The sequence below is a fragment of the Rhinolophus sinicus genome, chromosome 14 (genome assembly GCF_057876585.1).
Source record: "Rhinolophus sinicus isolate RSI-liver-muscle chromosome 14, RSI-T2T, whole genome shotgun sequence".
In the NCBI taxonomy this organism is placed as follows: domain Eukaryota; kingdom Metazoa; phylum Chordata; class Mammalia; order Chiroptera; family Rhinolophidae; genus Rhinolophus; species Rhinolophus sinicus.
In genome coordinates, this window is record NC_142514.1 from 17,322,393 (window position 1) to 17,344,028 (window position 21,636).

At 40.5% G+C, this 21,636-nt stretch overlaps 1 protein-coding gene across 1 annotated transcript in view; it reads left to right on the plus strand.

Annotated features, from left to right (window-relative positions):
* Window positions 1-6,135: 6,135 nt before the first annotated feature.
* MACO1 (macoilin 1) overlaps window positions 6,136-21,636 on the plus strand; it is a 52,424-nt gene continuing 36,923 nt past the window's right edge. The window contains exons 1-3 of the mRNA XM_088790562.1: window positions 6,136-6,464; window positions 19,869-20,010; window positions 21,486-21,612. Coding sequence (XP_088646688.1) covers window positions 6,385-6,464; window positions 19,869-20,010; window positions 21,486-21,612 — 349 coding nt within the window. The 5' untranslated portion in view covers window positions 6,136-6,384. The remainder of the gene's footprint in view (window positions 6,465-19,868; window positions 20,011-21,485; window positions 21,613-21,636) is intronic.

Here is a 21,636-nt window from a genome sequence, read left to right on the forward strand (position 1 = left end):
ATGTGTTCAAAGGGGAGTTTTCTTTTTTCCCGTCTGACTCTTCCAAAAGTCCCCTGTTTTCAGACTACAGTTCCAGATTGTCTGTCTACAGATCTTCAAGGCAGGTCACCTGGTACAAAAAAGCACAGGGGATCTAGGGAAGATATGTCATAAAACAAACAGAGTTAAATGTTGTTTGTTGAATCTAGGTGGGAGGTAAATGACTTTTCACTGAACAAGTCTTGCAACTTTTTTGGTATGTGTTTGAAATTTTTCATAATAAAATGTCGAAGGAAAAAAGCGCTGGGTGCATCTGCTGCTCTTTCTGCCTGAAACACTCCTTCCACCCGATATCAGAAACACGCACCTGGAGATCAGGGACCTTTGACTGTTGTATCCTCAGCACCCGATGCTTGGTCCATAGAAGGTGCTCAATAAATATTTGTTCAATGACTAAGAACTGTCATTTTTGGAATGCCACGCACTGGCCCAAGACTTTTGCATACCTTATATTTTTAAGGGGGACAGGACTTTATTAGGGAACAGTGTGTACTTCTGGGACTTTTTCCAAGTCAAGTTGTTGTCCTTTCAATCTCAGTTGTGGAGGGCACAGCTCAGCTCCAGGTCCAGTTGCCATTGTTAGTTGCAGCGGGCGCAGCCCACCATCCCTTGTGAGAGTTGAACCAACAACCTCGTCATTGAGAGCCTGTGCTCCAACTGAACCATCTGGCCACCTGGGAGCTGCTCATTGACTTCATTCTAGTTGCTGAGGGCGCAGCTCACTGGCCAATGTAGGAACCGAAGCGCAGCCCCGTTGCCCAGAGCTCGTGCTCTAACCAACTGAGCCACGTGTCCACATCTGCATACATTATTTCATTTAATCTTCCCCTCAAGCCTGTGAGTACAGGCATCATCGCTTCTGTTTTACAAATAAGGAAACTACTGCTCAGAGAGGTGGTAGGAGCACCCAAAGTCACACAGCTAATAAATGGCAGAGCTGGAATTCAACCTACCTCCCTCTGACGCCGCAGCTTGTGCTTTTAACTACTTTATAATTCTGCCTTCCATTTACTAAACGACTCACAGTGTCAATTTCCTTGTGAGTCAAATAGGATGAGCTGTTCTGCTTTCCTCACAGGGTTATTATAAATGTGAGTCTATGTAAGCAGGCTTGGCACCTGTGTTATAGAAATGAAGGTGAGCAAGTGGTTCTATGACCCTGGCATCCTGGCCTGAGTGGCCAGGCTTCCTCTAGGTGTGATGAATCAAGTCAGAGAGGTCTGCAGTTTTCACACATAATCATGCATTTTCTGTAAAAACAGCACTCTGGGAATACTCACCATGCCCTCCTCAGCTGAGTCAAGAATTGTAAAACTCAGTCACGGGCAGTGGCCAAGGACGTACGTAGGCCTTCCATTTCTTCTCCAGAAGCTTATCCACACCAAGAGTATGATCGTGCTCTGGGCATGCTTGATTAAAATGTGGCTAAATCAATTATTCATTCATTTAACAAACATGAGGTTTGCAGTCAGGCAACCTGGGTTCAAATCTTGTGTCTGCTGTGTGACCTTGGGTAAGACGATCAATATTTCTGAATTTGTTTTATCTGTAAAATGGAGAAAAATGAGTGTCAATTTCATAGGGTGTTGCGAAGATTAAATAAGGTAGGACACATGACACATGAAGTGTCAGATGTGTAGAAAATGCTCCATATGTGTTAGTATTTATTATTATTGCACACATTTGGCAGGTCTACTGTAGAAAACTTTGAAAATGAAGCGGTGCATAAAACTTACATAAGCGCCCATGAGTTCAGCATCTCCAAAAACCAGTTTTACTTCTTTGTATATACATCCTTTCAGGTTTTTTCTATGCATGTAAGTTTATGCCTTCCCCCCCACCCCCCCGCCCCTACAAAAATGGGATTATATAGCACATACTGTTTGGTAACTTGCTTTTTTCATGAACAGTATATCACAAGCAGTTTCCAAGCCAGGAACATCTTTACATAACACTATAGCTTGCTGGCTAAGAGCCCAGGTTTGACACCAGACTGCCTGGGTTTTAATCCTAGCTCTATCACTTACTGTGTGACCTTAGGCAAATTATTTAACAGCTCTATGCCACAGTTTTCTCATCTGTAATGTGGTGTCAGTAATAATCTATACCCTATAGAGTTGTTGTGAGAATTAGATGAAAATGCGTGTGGTACTTACAGCAGTGACTGCACACAGTGCCCTGTGTCATCCTTCTCTATTCTACACTGACTACCATGGTGGGGATATGTGATCATTTATTTGACCAGTCCCTTTGTGAGATAGCTGGGTTATTTCTATCCGGTTTATGTTCTAAGCACTACAGTGAACACCCTCCATTAACAAGGTTCTCTGGGGGGATACACATACCTGCATAAGAGGTGGCCATCCCAGTGTCTGAACTTTTTGTGATTCCTGTGGGACAGGAACAAAGTTCAAGGCAGCGAGGCCAGCCTTACTTGGTGGGCTTGATATCCAAAGCTGCTGAAAGATGGGAATGCAATTTCCTTTTTTTGGTGAAACGGTGTGATGTGGTCTCTACAGGTTATTCTGAGTTTAGTTGAAGCTCAAGTGCAAATCCCAACCCCTTGCCCATCAGAAAGTCCTAGAAGAGGAAGGACGGTCCTGAATTCTGGTCTGGCCTTGGTCTTTTGAATGAGAGCAAATGGTTTCCCTTTCAATCTTACTCATCTGTAAAATGGCCACTGTTGATCTCCTCTGGTTTCTGATTGGTGGTGGAGGTGTGAAGAGCTGGGGAGCTCTGTGCAAGGCAGCAGGCCTGCCTCATCTTAGCCCAGTTCTGTACCCTTAATATCCCAAAGGGCCATTTCAGGGCTCAGAGGGAAAAGGCTGGCATTTGGTTAGAGCCAAAGGGCCTTGGGCTAGGGTGGGCCAGGAAAAGAGAGGATCCAGATGGTGCAGGAGGAGTGAAAGAGAAGGGAATGAAGAAGGGCAGTCTTACTGCAGCCTGTCCTTGAGCTCTCGGCAAGGAGGGGACTCCCACCACCACTACTCCAGCCAACTACCAGATCAACAACCCTAACCATCAGAAGCCGTTTACAGGCACCAGAGCATGTGCCTATAGCTTTAAGGCTTGGTCTTGCTCACCTTGTACCTTGAGCTAAATTGCTCTACCATTACAATTGCATGACCTTGTTTTCTCTGAGCCTCAGTTTTCTCATCTATAAAGTGGAACTAACATGGCCTGTTTCTAAACATAAGGCTTGAAGTGTCTCTAGAAGGGATCTTGGCACAGGGTGGGCAGGTGACTCAACTGAGGACACCAGTGAGTTGGCGTCTGAATTGGGAGTGGAACCCAGACCTCCAGATTGCTTCTTCTTGGGCCATCACACTGAGATTCTCTCCGCCCTTTCTCTGCTGCCACATTGTTCTATGCCCAACAGTAGCACTTAGCCACACACTCCAATAGCTCCCAGCTGCTCCACACTTCTGTCACAGCATGGAATGCCCTTGTCAGGAACCTATTTGATGGCAGGCTAGACAGTGAGCTCCAGAAAGCTGGCATGTGTCTCCAGTGCCTCTATCGTCTTTTCTCTGGATCACTCACCTATCCATTCCACAGTGTACCATGACACTGTCCTAGACAATAGGGACACAGCGGGGAGTGGGAAAGGATCACAGATATGGCCTCATCAAGTTGGTTGTCTCAGTCTCTGGCCCAGGTAATCCGGAACCTTGCAGTCATGGAGATGAGGGTTATTCAGATCTGGGGTCCCCATGGAGTCTGGAGCCAGGCTCTCACCATGTACCTGTCCTTCCTAACGCCTTCAAGCCTCCAGCCATTTGATTTAGGTCTTGCCTGTTATCCTCCTCCATCAACAAATCCACCTTTTTCTGCTACTTCAAGCAGACTATTCCATTCAGATCCTTTCACAATGATGGGTGGCCTTGGTGAAAGTTTGAGCTCAGAGTTTATTCTTGGCCACCCAGTGCCACTTTATCAACATGCTGGAGTGGAGGTGAGGGATAAAAAAACAAGTATCCTGTTAACAGTAGTTACTTGCTCTTACCTATTGCTTGTCTGCCTTGAAACTCCATTATCCTGGAAGCCTTAAAACATACCTGAGTAGAAACAGAGGCTCTGAAAGATTCTGTAACTTGCCCAAGCTAGTAAGTGGCCAAGCTGGAATTTCAATCCTAGTCTGAAAAAGCAAGTACTCATGCCATTTTTCTAAACTGCATCTCCACAGGCTGTGGATCCAAACAAACCCCAAGAAGCTTTTTGACTAGGTGGATGGACATGCCTCAGCGAAGAAACCATGTATCAGGAGCAGTACTGATGAAGGTGCTCCGTGTGGGAGCAAAGGAAGGAAGGAGGGAAAATAAGGTTGTAGTGGGTTTAAGGACAGTGAGTAGATAAGGCTTGCTTGCCTGGGTAGGCCTGGAAAAGGAGAGTGGACCCCCACTGTGACCAGCTCTGGATGCCATAATAAAGAGAATGGGTTTTCTCTTTCAGGCGCTGGGGGAAGATGTGTGAGCAGGATAAAGTAACAGAGAGCAGTGGTTGAGGAGGATGCATTTGGTATAAATCACAAGTTCCTCCTAGGAGTGGGTGTTGATTAAGGGGGTGATCACAGGGCAGGGAGAGGTCTACCCAAGCTCATGACAAAACAAGATGCCATCTACATTCTGGAATTAAGAAAAACACGTGCTGGAAGATCACCTAACAGTACCACTGTGGCTGAGTGGTAAAGTTGGTACAGTCACTTGATAGATTCTACAACCATCAGAAATATTTAGGAAGGGTTCATTGTAACACATAAAAATGCTTATGTTAAATAAAGAACAGAATACAAAATTGAATATCTAGTATGATCACTATTCTGTTTAATAAGAACAGTAACAGTAATAGTACTAGAAAAATAGTACTAGAAAAGAAAAAATGTAGAGTACAAAGAGTGGTTGTGTTAAGGTGATGAGATACTTCGGTGTGTTTTTTCCCTCCAGCGCCTTTCTATCTACATCTTCCGTATTCTTTAATGACATGTATTCTTTTTCTCTTAAACAAACAAACAAAAACTTTGTTGTCTTTTTTAGTAGTGATTCTGCCATACCTATGTTGCAGGGGTGTAATGAAGAGTAAATGAACAAACAGATGCAAAGCACCAAGCACGGTGCCTGGCACAAAATCAACGCCCTAGGAGTGTCAGGTGAGAAGGAGAGCTGGCCCGGCGTCTCCACCCCCGAGGAGACCGGCGGAGGCCCAGCCCCCGCGGAGCAGACTCTAGCCTAGCCCTCAGTCCCCACAGCCCGAGGGCAGACACGCCTCCTACGCCGACGCTCGCCCAGTCCAGCAGGCGCTGTGCCCGCAGAGCCCGCCACCCAGCCCGCCCTGCGGACGTGGAGCCCCAGCTGCACCGCCCCACACACCCTAGGCAACCTCGCGCTACGTCGCGCACCCACGGCCCCCGCCCCCCGTGACGTAACTACAGGGGGCGGAACCGCAGTAGCCCCGCCTCGCGCTCCCTTCGATTGGCCGCCGCGCTGTCACCACGTCGCGGGAAGCTGGCAGGGTGCGTTGGTGTGTGTGTATGTGGGTATGTATGTGTGGTGGGGTTTGCTTTGTCATTCATATCTCCGTCGTGCGCTGACGCGGGCCTGGCCGAGCGCTCCAGGATCCGCAGAAAAAGTCCCGGCGTTGCCCCTGGAGGCTCCCGGATGGGGAGGATGCTGCGAGCCCCTTACATAATGACGCGACTGACTGGAGCACATGTCAGCGCAGAAACAGCACATGCCGCAAACCCAGGCCTCCCGATTTCGTTAGTGCTAGTGATAGCCTACAATGAAAATAGCACGGTATGCTATAGTATGAATTACAATACAGTGAAACGCACTCCAATAATAAAGTGTACCTTCGCAACAAGGCATAATATAGGATGTTATATTTATAGGGCCTATTTATAAGCCTCTATTTAAATCTTTTCTGATAGGCCGAGGCACCGGCCCAGACACCATAATGATTGGCGTATTTTTCTGTCCTTCAAAGAGGCGGGTTCTAGAGTCCGCTTTGCCTTAGCGGGCCCTGGGATTGGCCAGCAGCGGCGTAGCGGCGCCTTCGATTGGCCCCGAGGGCTGTCCCTCGGAGCCGAAGAGGCGGGGCAGGCGGCTGGCTGGTGCTGGGGCGGGCGGGCCCCGGAATTGTCATTTCTTTGTTTCCGAAGGCGGAGGAGGCTCTGAGTCCCCCCCTCCCCGTCTCACCCCCTCCCCCCGGGTGCTGGCTCCATGTCTGTGTGACTGGCCCCAGGGGTAGAGTCCAGGCCCGACGCGGGGCGGGCCGGCGGCGGCTGCGGCGGCGGCTGAGCTGAGAGACGGCGGCGGCGGCGGCGGCACCCGGCCCCTCAGCGGGAGGATGAAGCGGCGGAACGCTGACTGCAGTAAGCTCCGCCGCCCCCTAAAGCGGAACCGGATCACCGAGGGCATCTACGGCAGGTGAGCGGCAGCGCCCCCGCCTCCCCCGGCCTGGGCCCTGCGGCCCCGGGCCGCTCGAGAGGGGCCCGGCCCCGTTATGTAACCCCGACTAGGCCTCACGCCCGCGCGGGGGGCCCTCCCGAGGAGCGCTGCATTGGGGGCCCTAGCCAGTCCGCCGGAGGTCCGCCCCGGGGGCGCGGGGTGTGGCCGAGGGCCACTTACGGGCTGGGAGGGCGCGGCGGGCGCGGCCTGAGGGAGCCGCAGCTCCGCCGTTGGGAGCTCCCGAGCCCCGACGGGGGGGAGGGGCGGCGAGCCCCCTCCTCTCCCGAGTCCCCTAGCCAGCGCCTCCGACTCTGAGGTCCGCTCACGGGGCCGACGGGCTTCCGCTGGGCATCCCAGCCCCGCTCTAGCTTGGGAGTCGCGGACCTGAGCCGGGAAGGTCGAGGACCATGTGTACTGGAGGGAAAGGCTGACAAAGTTGGGAACAGATAGTGGCCCCGTGGTCCCCGGCAGACCGGGCAGGTGGCCACGTTGACCCTTTTTATTGCCTTCTACTTCTCTTATGGTATCTCAAACTTGGCACCCAGTGATGAAATCTATACCCCCAAATCATGCCCTATGGCCCCGCTCCAGACTCAAAAGGAGCTGATGATCATTTCCTCAACAAACATTATTTTTACAGTTCCAAGCCAATGGTATTCTTCGAACCTTTTCAAAGGGATTTTCTCAAATTCGCATTTTTTTCCTTCAAAAAGAAAAACCAATGTGCCTTTAAATAGAAATTGAATCCAGGACTCTGATGGGGGAAGGACAACAGGTTCCTGGGGCGACTTAGTGACAATCACAGCTTCCCTAAGCAGCATTTGTGTACGACTGTTATTTTCTGGTTCTTCTCAGAATGTTAATGCTAAATGGTACTTGCCTTGATAAAGAAATTATTTCAGTGGAGAAGTAATTTACAAAGAATTCTCAGCATGTGGATATAGGCTGAATTGCGTCCTCATGGTGTTTTACAATTGAGCTCTTTTAGCTGTGGGAACTTAAGAGAAATATGTGAGGTTGCTGATGACACATAAGTTGTCTTAGCATAACTACACCTCTCTCACATGCTTTGTTTACACGTATGAAATTATTGCTTTTCACAAGCAGCTGGCTGACGTAAACATTGAGGGTTTTCTTTATTTCAAGTTGAAAAGCATTAAGTCAAAGTAAAAAGTTCTTGGATATATTCTTATGTAATGAGCCATAAATCATAGTAATCATTCATTCATTCAACAGATATATCCACTATGTGCCAGGCCCTGTTCTATCTAGTAAGAGTACAGCAGTGAGTAAAACAGACCAAAATCCCTGCTGAATCAATCAAACCTGACCATTTTAACTAAAACTGGGGGGAAAAAGAACACCATTTCTCCTATAGATTTAATAATGGGGAAAAGTCTCTTCAAGTTGCACATATTTTAATTCTTGAATTAAAAAAGGCCTTTTTTTCCTGGCTATTGAAAAAGATTTGAACAACTAAATATTAATAGTGATACAAGAATAGAAAAAGTATATAAAACAGAGTTGGTAGACCAAGGACAACTGTGGCATTTGAATGGCTGCTATTTACAGTAACATATGATGATGTACCTCCATTTATATAGTAAGAAGATTGGGAATCCCATATTGTTTACATATTTTTTGTTGTATTTCAGTTCTTTTTGTATTTGAACAAATATGCCCAGTTTAGTACCTGCCCATTGTCAACACTCAATCAGTCTGAATCAATGTGAATTCTTTGTCTAATGAAAATTATTTTACTGATGATCCTTTGGAATTTGAATTTTTATGCTAAAGATTAAGTAAATACCTTATGAAAAATGATTTAGAGTTTCATCTGTAAAATTTTAAGAAGCCAACAATCCTTCAGCTCTAAAATCTGTTTGCTTTCTTTTATTTGGCATTCTTTAAGTTAAAAATAAAAGACCTAAACATATTTCTACCTGTTTTTCCCGTTGGAGCATCACATATCACATGAGCATTCCAGTTATCTGTTTCTTAGTTAATGTTATGGAGTATTGGACTGAAGAACAAGATCATAGTAGTTGGGTTTTTTCTAGTTTTTTTAAAAAGCGATTTAGAAAATTTCCAATCATTTCTAAAGCAAACAGATAAGTGGACTAGTTATAAATTGTGGTGTTTGAGAATTTGTGAATATCAAATTTCTGTTGATGATCAAATTTAAGTCTATACTAAATTGTTTTTCACACAATCTATTGCCCATTTTGTTTCTCAACGTCTGGCCAATTTTGGTCTCATTAAACAGAGAGCTTTGTTTTTTTGTTCTGAGGCTCTGTTGACAGTTTTGACAACCACTGTCCACTCTTTCACAGCATAACCTTTCATGGACTTACTATTTTCATGTTCTCAGTCTGCACAACTCTTCTGAGCTTTGGCGTAGCAAAGAGGCAGCTGTGGTGAAGAGAGCACTGTACTGAGGGCATCAGGAGATCTAGGTTCAGACTCAAAATCGTAGCTCTGCCACTTTGGACAGGCAGGGCATCCACAGCTTTGATCCCCAATTCTCTCATCTGTCAAATGAGTTTTGAGGACCAAAGGAGGTATATACAGTTTGTAAACTTTATAAATTCTAGCATGCTGTACAAATATTATTTGCCATGTTGTTATCACATGTTTGACTTTAAGGAGGCAGGAAAGACTATAAGATTTGATACAACTATAAACAAAAGTTGAGTAGTCAAAACAAGGGTCAGTTGCTGTTGGTCTGGTTGAAAAAAACCCTGTTGCTGATACGCTTTTAATCATGGGCTCCAATCCAGCAACTGTGACTGAGGTGATTGTCAAGTGATATTGTTGTCAGTATAATGGCTGTGACAGAATGCTGTTTCAGGGGCAAGATAGAAGGAAAATGGGTTTTAGACATTATGTTAACATTAGCTACATTTAGATATATGCCCATCATTTGAAAATTGAAATATGTAGAAATACGTTATTCCAGTCAAGTTAATAAACAAGAACGAGAGAAAGGAAACAAGAATGGCGATCATTTTCTTTTATGTAAATAATTAAGGGCTAAAATTCAATGTCATTTAAAAAAATATCTGAGCCAACGCATAGCATAACCTGACAAAGAGTAGGAATTCAGTGCTCAGTAAATGTTGAGTAAGTGACTTAATAAACAAATGAATATAAGCTAATCAATTCTATTCATTTAAGAGCCTGAGTTGTTTAGGGAATTATGGAGGATACAGGATAAGACATAATTCCTTGTCTTCAAGGAGTTTACAGTCTAGTAAGCCGTAATAATTCCCTCTTAAATTTGTACAGTGATTGAGTTTCTAAAGAACTGTTCAAGTAAAAATATTTATGTTGAATTAAATTTTAGTTGGCTGTTTTAGTGGTTCACCTGCTACATTACCAGCTTTATTTTGCCCTGTGCTATTTTATGATGAAGTAGACACTGAGTGAGGGACTATTTTCTAACTCAAATAAGATAGATGTGGAAGTACTTTCGATGTTATGAACAAAAGTTATTAATAAGAGAAAATAAAAAGAATAGTTCTACTTAACTGTTGCATTTCAGAGGTCCTCGGGTTTTATGGCAGATTCTCTCCCTGTGTCTGCCTTTACACAGGTACCACAGACTCCCAGCAGTAATGTCTCACTACATGGCAGTGATTCTGCAGGTGAGATGGGGTTGGAGTGCTCTGTAGTTTTTAAAAGCCTTCAGGGGATTCTGTGTGATTCACCCACCTTTCTCCTTGCCATACTCACCACTCCCTTGCACCTGAGAATTACTGTACAATAGGAAGATGAGGAGATAAGATGTGATAAGTAGAAGACAGAGGCAGAAACATTTATGTTTAAAGTCTCTGCAGTTAAAATTGTTACTTACCAAAGTAAGTATAATAAAAATTTTAAGTAAGGTGTGTGTTTTAAGCTTTAGGAAACTATTTTATATCTTTGTTACTGGTGGTTGAAGGAAGTACGTCTTCACTTGTGAATTTATGAATACTTCCTGTCATCGTGCTGGGTTCTGCTTCTGACATGTTGCCTAAAGCTTAGGCAGTGCAGTACTGTACCTGACTCTTACATTTTTACAGTTTTATGCCTTAAAACTAGGACTGAGGACTGAGGACTTTCTTGGAACATATGATACCTTTTCCCATCTTTATTTCAGAGAAGAGTTTTCTGGCTTTTGACTTTTTAAATGGTCAAAGTTTGCATCCTTCTCAACTTCCTAATTTCCTTTATCAGACCCTTGTCTAAATAATCTGGTCTCCAGCGATTTCACTTTACTGTTTTTCCTGCCTCCTTAATGATATTTCCTAAGCCTAGTTTTAGACTCCTTTGGGCTATGCTTATTAAAGCCACTGGAGGTTGGCATGACCCTTGGCTGCCTTGATTGTACATGTGTTCTGCAACTGAAACCCCAGATACCAATGTTGCAACCTCACAGCCTAAAAGCATTTTGGTAATCTTGGTAGGCTTTAACTTCAACAATGCTGGACTTGACATTTGAGTGATAAATTCGGTTTTGTTTTAGCGAGGTGTTGGTACAGTGGGGTAGGTACAATGGGGAAACTGAAATGTTTCATTAACCTTTCCAGCTGGGTGTTTTGCTCAACCCTTTTACTTGTAGTGTCTATGAAATACGTTTAAACAAATCTGCCACACTGGAATTTTGTACTTAATTTTTGCTAGTAACGTGCTACTTTTTTTAAAAAAAGTACTTTTGTCTAACTTTCATTTATGATTCTTCTTTTGTGAGCATTCTTGGCAGTTCAGTTTCACTAGATGTTTTGAAAATCCCTTTAAATTGATGCTATGGGTTGAGGAAGGGAAAGGAGAGAACATGATCTACTTCAGATTATTTGCTTAAAAGCTTCCTGTTTTATCAGTGATACTCTCCTTTTTCTTCACATTTATTCATTATGGCCTTTCTTGAATCTCACTAGATTTGGAGATTGATTTTAATGGTAGACTTAATAATTTAGTAATTCTTTTCAGTTTCTTGTTATATGCCTAGGTGGACCCAATTCATATTCTATAAAGAGTTGTATTTCCAGAGTCTTTTTCTTTGGCCATTTCTCCCAGATCTCCCAACTGATATTAACCCTTTTGAGTTTTATGAGTGTGTATGTGTGTTTTGTTTTGTCATTTTCTAGGCTACCATCCAGGTATCACTTAAGGGCAAAAAACAAGATAGAACTTGTCGAGTATATATCTTATGGAGTCTGGAGGATAAGATAGAAATTTTACCAATGTAGTTAAGACTTCAAAGTGAAATAATGTAATTGGGTTGCTTTTCCTGATGAGATTTAGTGTGCTCTTCAAATATACTGATTACTTTATTCTAGAGACTTACTAGATTTGGGTGTACTTATTTTAGTTGGATCATTTTCAAGAAATAGGTCCAGAAGAAAAATAAGCTGTCTGCTCAACAAGCTGCATAAATGTAATCACATACCAACAGAAACACATATTTTTTGCTAGTCTTTTTTTCATCATGGATTTCTTCAAATACCTGAGTGACCATTTCTTCAAAGTCTCTCACCTTCAGGCACATGTATCCTAGTAATGGAAGCTTTCAAAAATGTAATCAACTGTTAGAGTATAATATATTCGTTGAGGCTTCGTATCTTTACTTTGGCATTTATCTTAACTGACATCAAATTGTCTTCAGCTCATCAACTTGCTGAGACTCCTGTCATCCCCAGACTTTGAACCCCTTTCATAGCACTGGCCTTCATTCCTTTGTATTTTTTCCTATGCTGCCCTTAAGGACCATGTGCTCACATTGAGTCATGAGATTGTGACATCAGAAGTAATTTATCCCTCACCCTGTCCCCTCTCTTGCCTTTTCTTAGTTAGAGGTTTTTAGGTTTCATGGATTGAAATGATGCAGCTAGTTCACTTTAGGGGTATCTGTAGATATCAGCAATTCATTTGAGCTGTTTGGGATCTGTTTCCTACTTAGCTCAGGGGAGGTGGCTAGAAATAATCTCGCTCTGTTTTTAAATTGTGTTGCTACTTTGTTCAGCTTCAAAATACTTTTAAGAATCCAATAAGCTGCTCAGTACTAAAGTCAGTACTTTGCATATCTTACAGCGAGGACACTTGAGCTGTAAAGAGAATGAGTACCATGTTCATGGTCATGCAAAATATCCTGTGTCAGATAAGAGAAGTACAAACTGAAGTCTTTTTTCAGATGTAATATGTGTTATTTTCTTGTCTTTTTCTAGGGTTGACAAGCTATACCTCATGGTTCATTGTGTTTCTGACTTTTTTAAAAAACGACTTGTCTTTTTATTTTTAAATTGCTTTTTTCTCTATTACAGTGACCATTCCGGGAGTGTGAATGTTATGGGAAAGTAGTCTCGAGTTGCCTTATCTTTTGTGCCATTTGTTATCTCTGTAAAGAGCATGTCACTTAAAACTTTTTCTTCCACAGGGCTTTATAGTGTGTTTACAGATTCATAGTTTATGAATTAAGATACTGAGGGTTTATTCTTTCATAAAGTACCTCTGCTCATTTTTTTAAAACTCGGTTCTTTTGGAGAATCAAAAAAAATTATGTAGATTGAATACGTATGAAGAAGAGATAAAAAGAAGGAAAATAATATTTATTGAGCATGTAATGTGAGATGAGAAGGTCCAGTGTGATGGATAAGCATATGGACTTTAAAGTCATAAATTTGGGTTCAAATAATGTCCCTGACACTAATTGTGTGATGTTGAACAAGTTGTTTATCTGCTTTAACCGTCAGTTTTCTCATCTGTAAAATGAAGGTAGTAAATAATACCACCTACTTTATAGGATTATTATAAGGATAATTGAGGTAAGTTACATAAAATACTTAGCATAGTGCTGACACAGACAAATTACTTAAAAAGTTATTTACCGTTATTACTATTGTTATTACATTTTTATCTTCATTGTCTTACTTAGTTCCAGTAAGGGTATTTAAGGACATTGGCTTTGGTTTCACAGTGAGGAAACCGAGGTTGCTGGAGGTTTAATTACTTGATAGAGACCCATGTCTGTCCAACCCCAAAGTCTATCCACCTTTTGTTTTACTGTATTGTGCGGCTTCATCCTTTCTGAATGGTGTTTATGTAATAACTCATATGATCCTCTCAACGTCTCCAGTGCAGGTACGGAAAGTGTCGTTTTCATTTTCCAGGTGGAGCAGCAGGTACCTAGAGTGTCTTGTGCAAGGCCATTAACCTTTTTTCCTTCTTAAAAAAAAATTAGACTCTCTACTCTTAAAAAAAAAAAATCAATATAGACATGACAACAATGCAGAATGTGATCCTGGGCCAGGATCGGATTGATTTATTTATCTGTCTTTATCTATCTATCTATCTATCTATCTATCTATCTATCTATCTATCTATCTATCATCTATCATCTATTGCTATAAAGGACATTAGTGAGATAGTTACTGAAATTTGAATAAGGTCTATAGATTACTTAATAGTTCTATATCACTGTTAATTTCCTGATTTTGATAATTGTACTGTGGTTATATAAGAGACTATCCTTATTTTCAAGAAATTTAGGAGTAAAGGTGTTAGGTCTGCAAATTATTTTCAAATGGTTTAGGAAAAAAATAGGTATACATATATAGGAAGAGAATAATAACAAACTTTATAAAATGTTTTTATCATTTGTGAAATCTGGGTGAAAGATGTAAGGGAATTCTTTACTATTTATGCAACTTTTCTATAAGTCTAAAATTATTTCAAAATGAACAATTAAAAAGTAAAAGTAATACATGCTTGTTATAACTAAAATTAAAGGAATATGACAGCGTATAATATAAAAGACCTTAGTACATATACCTGCTATGGGATGATCACTGTTGTAAAATTTATAAGGATAGTTCTTGTTTCTATATAAGCAGATATGTGTGTTTCTTTAACAAAAATAGGGTTCTATTTTACATAAAAGTTTCTTTGCTTTTTTCCTCAATTAATCTCTTCTCTATTTCTTTACATAGATTTTTTTTGTTTGTTTTCACAGCAACACAGCATTACATGAGAATTCACTGTTCTCTGCGGTCTCTTAACTCTCATTTCTGTGCTCTTTCAGCATTGTCTTGCAGCTTATTAGTTCCCTATTCCTCAGGTTCTTTCCTATAAAATGGTAATAACTACCCTGCCTATTTCCCAGTTGTAAGAATAAAATGAGATAATATGAAAGCATTTGGAAACGTTACACGTGTGATATAAATTCGAAGTGTGGTTAGATTAGGTAGATGAGTGTTACTATTGAAGATACGAAGCATAATACTTGATTCATTTATGAAATGAATTTCTAATGTTTATACAACATTAACACAGTTTTTCTAGGGCCTGTGGGTTATTTTCTTTCTCCTAATGTGCTTCTTAACCCCTTGCCATCCCAAACCCCAGAGTCTACACTATTGAAAGTGTTTTTGAAGCAGAAATTCCAAAACTCCAAACTTCAGTTGCATTAGGTTACAGTACCTGTCCTTGATATCTCCATAGTCTACATAGTATTTTGTAAAAATACTATATACCTCACAGTTCTTAAAACTTTTTTTTTTTAGTGATTTCCATTCTAGGGTTTTTTTTTTCCTTTTAAATTTGACATATTTCACACTATTAGATTTGTCGTTGCAGTAGCTGTGTATGTATATATGTGTGTGTGTGTGTCTGAATGTGTGTGTGTAATTGGCTCTAGAACGGTTCTCTTTGCAGTCTGCAGGAGGTCTGGAATAGAAAAGAAAAATACGAAATAGCTTAGGTATTCTCAGCCTGCTCCTTTTCAGGATTTTATACAAGGATGTAGTTTTAGAACGCAGCACTGGTTCTAGTCCATTTTATCTTGAGACTTAGGCACAACTTTCTGTAGTCCACCATTTCTCTCTCTCTCTCTCTCTCTCTCTCTCTCCCCCCCCTCTTTTTTTTCTTTTTTTTGGGGGTCTCAGGACCTCTTTACATTTAAAATGATTGTGAATCCCAAAGAGCTTTGGTTTATATGGGTTATATCTTTAAGGCAGAAAATTTTAAATTAATTACTATTTCATATAAAAATAGCAATAATAAATCCAAGAGAAGAGTGATGTGGTTTTCCATTTTTGCAGATTTCTTTAATGTCATCTTAGTAAAAGACATTTTGAGAACCCCTTCTGTAGGCAGAGCCAGTGGCAGGTAAGTCAAATGGAGCGATAGTCTGTCATCTAATCAGAGCAAGGCTGATTAGATTCATTTCTTCCCAACGAAGAACAGTCAGAACAGATTGGAAGCAGGTGGCTGGTAATCCTTCAGGCAGAAGCTGTATTTGTTATCTTTGTTGGTGTTGCTTTGTCCAGATACCCTTGTCAGTCACCTGTGCCTCGTCTCTCCCTCTACCGTCATTGTGAGTGTGTGCTTTGATAAAAGCCCTACTGTCGGTCCTAAGCACTCTTGTGCATTGCAGGCCATTCGTTCAACAAATGTTTGTTAAGCTCCTGCAGTGGGCAAGGTTCTACGCTGGGCACTGAGGATAGAGCAGGGAACAAAATGGGGGGCTCCTTTGTTCTGGAGGGTTTTACATTTAAACAGTTAATCACACAGAACATTATTCATATAATTTTGACTAACTGTTCTTAGGGCACGACGTTATGTGAGCTTATGATGGGGTCTTTACTTTGGGGTCAGGGAGGGCGTTTTTGAGGAAGCGATGTTCGTGCTGTGTGCTGAAGGATGAGTAGTGATGGAAGTGACTTCATTTAGTGTAATTGTGAAATTCGCTGGAAGTTCCATGACAATGAGAGGTTTTATTATAGACCAATACTTCTCAAATTTTAATGTATGCACAGATGGCCTCAGGATCTGGTTAAAATGTAGACTTAGATTAAATAGGCCTGGGGTGGGCCCAGAAATAACTGCTTTTTTAAAAAGCACGTACATAATGCTTAATGATGCTGTTGGTCCATGGACCACACTTTGAGTAGCAAGACTCTAATTATACATAATAAGACTTAAGCAGGAATACCAGCTGGACAAAAGCTGGATGAATATTCTAGAGGTGATGTCCAAATAGGGAGACGTATTTGATAAGAGAAGACAGCAGTTTGGTGCAAGAAGTATCATGCTGCATCCTGAAAGCTAAAAGCAATTCACAGTTACTATTACAGAGAGGACAGGAAAGCTAGGGATTGAGATAGATGGCCACTAGCACAGCCAGTGAAATATTCCACAGAGTCTTTTCTGTGGTGAGGAACAAGTAAACTAAATGGCCATTAATCCGCCTAAGGAAAAGGTTAAGTACTGAGGATTGATGGCCACCCCCTGGTAATTATGTGGACTCCAGAAAATGATCTAAGTGACCCGCAGCTAGAGATACTAGAGAGAAGGTGCACTTTACTTGGAAAAGGGAGAATGTTCAATACTACTTTTCATTAATCATAGGTGATTAATCCATAGATGGGAGGGTATTGCTAAATAGATTCAGGTAAAAAGTAATTGTAGATGGCAAAGGTAGGATGGGAGAAAAATAGAATGGGGGAGAAGGAATCTTACAGATAATACCCGCTTTGAAAAAATCACCACCATTAAGCTTAATAATTGCACATGTCTCTTCTTTATTACGCTGATACCCAGGATAGAAACTTGTAAGACCATCCAGAGATATTATTAATCTGCTCTTGTTTCACTATATTATTATGGAAAATATCTTTTTGTTGTAGTTATGCTTTTAAGTTTTTGTTCAAGATGTTTTATAGTTGTTAATAAATTTATTTGGATCCTAGAATTAAAGTAACTTCAAGTTAACGTAAGTCACATTATAAAGTGTATATAAAATATTTTATATTTAGTCATTCTCTTCATGATTTAAAAAAATATTTCAGAATGCTGTAAAGGCTTAAAACTCTGTCTAGTTTTCTCCCCCTTTAGAATGTCGTTTCTTTGGATTTGACAAAACCTTATGACCTTCAGAACATGGAAGGAAAGGAATTAGGGTTTCTACAGTCATGAGCAGTCATTTTAGGTTACTTGTCTTTTAATTTTTGTACAGGTACCTGTAGAAGGATAATAGGTATAATTTACTGATAAAGAGGGCTAAGAGAATGCTAAATCAGGCAACTGTCATAAACTTTCTTAAACATTATAAGACTGAATCAATAGAAATCAAAACTAGTCCTAAAGTAGAGTCAACTTTGTTAATTAGATTGACTCTTGATTTTTTTTTAGATGCAGGCCCATCTAAAAGGGGAGAAGGAAAGCTGAGGGTATAGCATATTTTGTGAATGATTAAGTGTCCTTAGATATCTGTACATGTAAACTGGGACTCAGAACTGGGTGTCAAGGAGCATCAAAGGTATGAGAGTAGTTGTTTGAAAAGACATGAAATGTGTAAGAGGGAATCCCCTTGAAATTGCAGAATTGAAAAAGAGTAGGCAGTGTAACAAAGACGTCATTTCTGTATTGCGTTAGGTTTAAATGATTGAGTTATTAAAAAGTATTCAATAGGCTGCCGTTCTGTGGATAATGCTCTCTAAATAGTGAAATGGAATGTTGCCCACTAGATCCTGCCATGCCTTGGGAGCATTTGGGGCAAAGAGCAGTTGGTTGTACTTTACTTTCTCCATTTGGAGAATGGTAACAACTAGACATGATGAAGTACTACCAGGTCTCATTCCGACGCATTCCAGGGGCAGCCCCAAGGAAAAAAGAATTCATCCGTGAATACATTTCCATGCCATTTCTTAAGTGCCTTAGAAACGTGGACGACGGACTATTATTTCTTCTTTACAACCTAGAAACAAGAGGGGAAAAATACCTTTCAGTTTTAAAGCCAAGCAGCTTGGAAATCTAGTTGCAAACTAGATTTGTGCTTCTGAATGCCTGCATGACTCAGTTGTTCCTTCTAACAAAATATGCCTTGCTCTCCACTGGACCAGTAATGGGATTTAATAAGTGAGAATTAGGACCCCATCCTCAATTGGCTAACATGACTCTAGTGAAATGAAACTAAAAGGTAGAATTTAAGCTTTAAGCCTGTGTTCTTCTGGTTTGCCTTGGGTTCCTCAATTCTACAGAAAACCTCTTAATCGAAACTTACTATCAAGCCCAAAGAGTTCTACCAAGAATTAGTATTAGCAATTGACCCTAGTTGCAACTTATGTATATCATTATGATACTGGATCGTTGAGGGTCATATGTGTCTGTTCTTGACATTTTTTTACCTGTGTGGCTTGAGAGGACATAGGAAGAATCCTCAGTGCTGGATCCTGCTTTTATTGTTTCCCCTCCAAGTATATTAAGTCTTTTTGTACCTTTATTTCAAAATTATTTATTAAAAGTCTTGATTTTGTTGTTGCTGGTGTATATTCAAACAGCTAATTTAATCCCATCAATATTGTGATATTTGTATTGCAAAACCCCATGCAAAGCTCTAGCCCAAGTCAAAGTGAATTTTAGGTATTTAAAATCTGTATGTCTTATAAACGCGCCCCCCCCCCCCATTTTTAATACCTAAATTTAACCTGCTCCAGAATTGATAGGGTTAAGGACATAGAATTAGGGGCTTATTAATAGGTAAAATCTGAAGGCTTCTATTATCAGGTCTTCTATTATCTATTGTACAATTAATGAACTAGAATAATGGACTTTTAGATCATATGAAAAATAATTTCTTTTATCCATGTTCTTACCTTGTTTTGAGCTACTGCAGTGGTTAGCTATGTGTTCTAATTGGCTTGTCAAAGTGTGTTTCTATTTAACATAAGTCCAGAGGGAACTGGGTGCACACATTTATATCGCGGCCAAAGCAAGGCTGGGATGCGTTAGGGCTTCATCTTTAATGTACACTTTTGTGCCCTGACAGCCCTTAGTAGTGATGGGCATCTGCTCCCTAAGTTACTTTCTATTTTGGGAAGTCATTTGGTTTTTGTATTTGGTTAATGCAGATGAATACTACATAGAGAAACAAGAAGGGGGGAGGGAAGAATTCTTCAAGCATGTAGGGATGTGCATGAAGAATTTCAAAGACGTTAAACAGATGTAGAGGGGTGGGGAAATAGCAAATTTGAAGCCTTTCAACCGTGACATTTTCTTCTAAATGAAGAACAGCTTGAAAACTGTAATTTTAAGAGTGTTGCAGTATTCTGATGTCAGACACTTAACACATTTAAAATAGTGGTGAGATTTAATTTTTTCCCATCTGAAATGGAATTAAGCATATTTGGTCGTCATCTTATTTTGATAGTTGTGGGTCTCAGAATGAACAGCAGAGCTTTTAAAATTTAGATGCGCCACAGCAGCATCTCTTTTTATCCTTTATTTCCATTGTTGTCATGATATATAAAGATATCTTTTGTCCCTTTTAAGCAAAACGGTACATTTTTCTCTTTCTAGTTCTTCACAAATGACTTCGAATTAATTCTTTATTTTTATATTTTGCAGTACATTTTTGTACCTGAAGTTTCTGGTAGTGTGGGCACTTGTCCTACTGGCAGATTTTGTCCTGGAGTTCCGATTTGAATACCTGTGGCCATTTTGGCTTTTCATCAGAAGCGTCTATGATTCCTTCAGATACCAGGGACTGGTATGTTTATTAATACATGTTTTTAAAGTATAATGAATTTAATAACCTTTCCAAGAAAATCTGCACGAATTGGTAGTGAAACTGTTTAAAGTAGATTTTATTAGCAATACTTAGGTGACTGTATTGAGATAAGTAGGTTCTTTGGACTGAAATTGGCCTCTAAGTCTGTTTTGTCTAAACCCATTGATCAAATCATACTCCCTTCTCTGTCATTCCAGTAGAAAAAAGGGGAGGGAGGAAAGATTTTGGGAGGGAGAGAGTAGTGGAATAATAATTGCCCAGTTTTACTCTGAAGTGTTTTTGAAATTAGTGATTAGGTTAGAGTTAGAGCAGTGGTTCCCAAACATTTTGTTCTCCGAACCTCTTTGCGCTCTTAAAAATTATTGAGGACTCCAAAGAGCTGTTATTTATGTGGGTTACATCTGTCCATAGTTACTATATTAGAAATTAAAACAAAAAATGTAAATATTTATTAATTCACTTGAAAATAACAATAACAAACTTATTACTTGTTAATACAAATTACATTTTTTAATGAAAAAAATAACTGTATTCTCCCAAACAAGAAACTTAGAAGGTTTACTACAGTTCTGCAAATTTATATAATGTCTGGCTTTATGGATGATAGCTGGATTTTCATATCTGCTCCTGAACTCAGTCTATTGCAATATCACGTACCATGTACCTTCTAGAAAACACCACCATAACTCCTAAGTGAATGTTTAGGGAAAAGATAGATAACATCTTATTATTATGAAAATAGTTTTGACCTGAAAGACCTACTGAAAGGATCGCAGAGACCAACTAGGGATCTCCAGGCCATGTGCTGAGAACTACTGGGTTAGAACAAGGGCACAGGCCTGGTCTTCCCTTGGTTGACCTGTAGTTCTGTTGTGTTTTGCAGTCACATCTTAGACCTATAACTCTTCTGCCTCGGCCTGGAGCTTTGGTCAGAGTAAATCCATGCCTTGAAAAGATGCTTTTGAGCTCATGTCCTGTTGGCAATAGGTAGAGGTGTGTCCAGAGGAAGGCTGCATTATTAAAATGATCAACATCAGCGTAGTTCTTACTACTATTGTGGTCCGTCTGTGCTCCAACACTGTACCCTTAAGAATGAAGCTCTTAAGCAATGTAATGTGAGGAGAGAGGAGCCTTTTCTGTGTTAAAATTCTAGTTCTTTGGGTAACCCACCTGTGGAGTCCAAGTAAATTCACTGTGAACCAACCTCAATTTGTCCTGGTCCAGTTCTTCTTTATGATTTGAGGCCAAAAATAGGATTACTCTTTAGTGTTAAATTAACCACTGCTTTTTTTATATGGTGGATTTTAAATGTTTAAAATTTCCTGTTGTAACTTGCTCTGTAGTTATTGCTTGGCAGTTTCAGAGATTGTGTCCAACATGTTTTTAGTCATCTCTATTTGAAATTAACAAGTTCTAAGATGTGTTTTTTTGTTTTGTTTTGTTTTTTCCTTTAGGCCTTCTCAGTGTTTTTTGTTTGTGTAGCATTCACATCAAATATAATATGTCTGCTGTTCATCCCTATACAGTGGCTTTTTTTTGCTGCTAGCACATACGTATGGGTTCAGTACGTATGGCATACAGGTAAGTCTTAATTGTTTCTTAGAC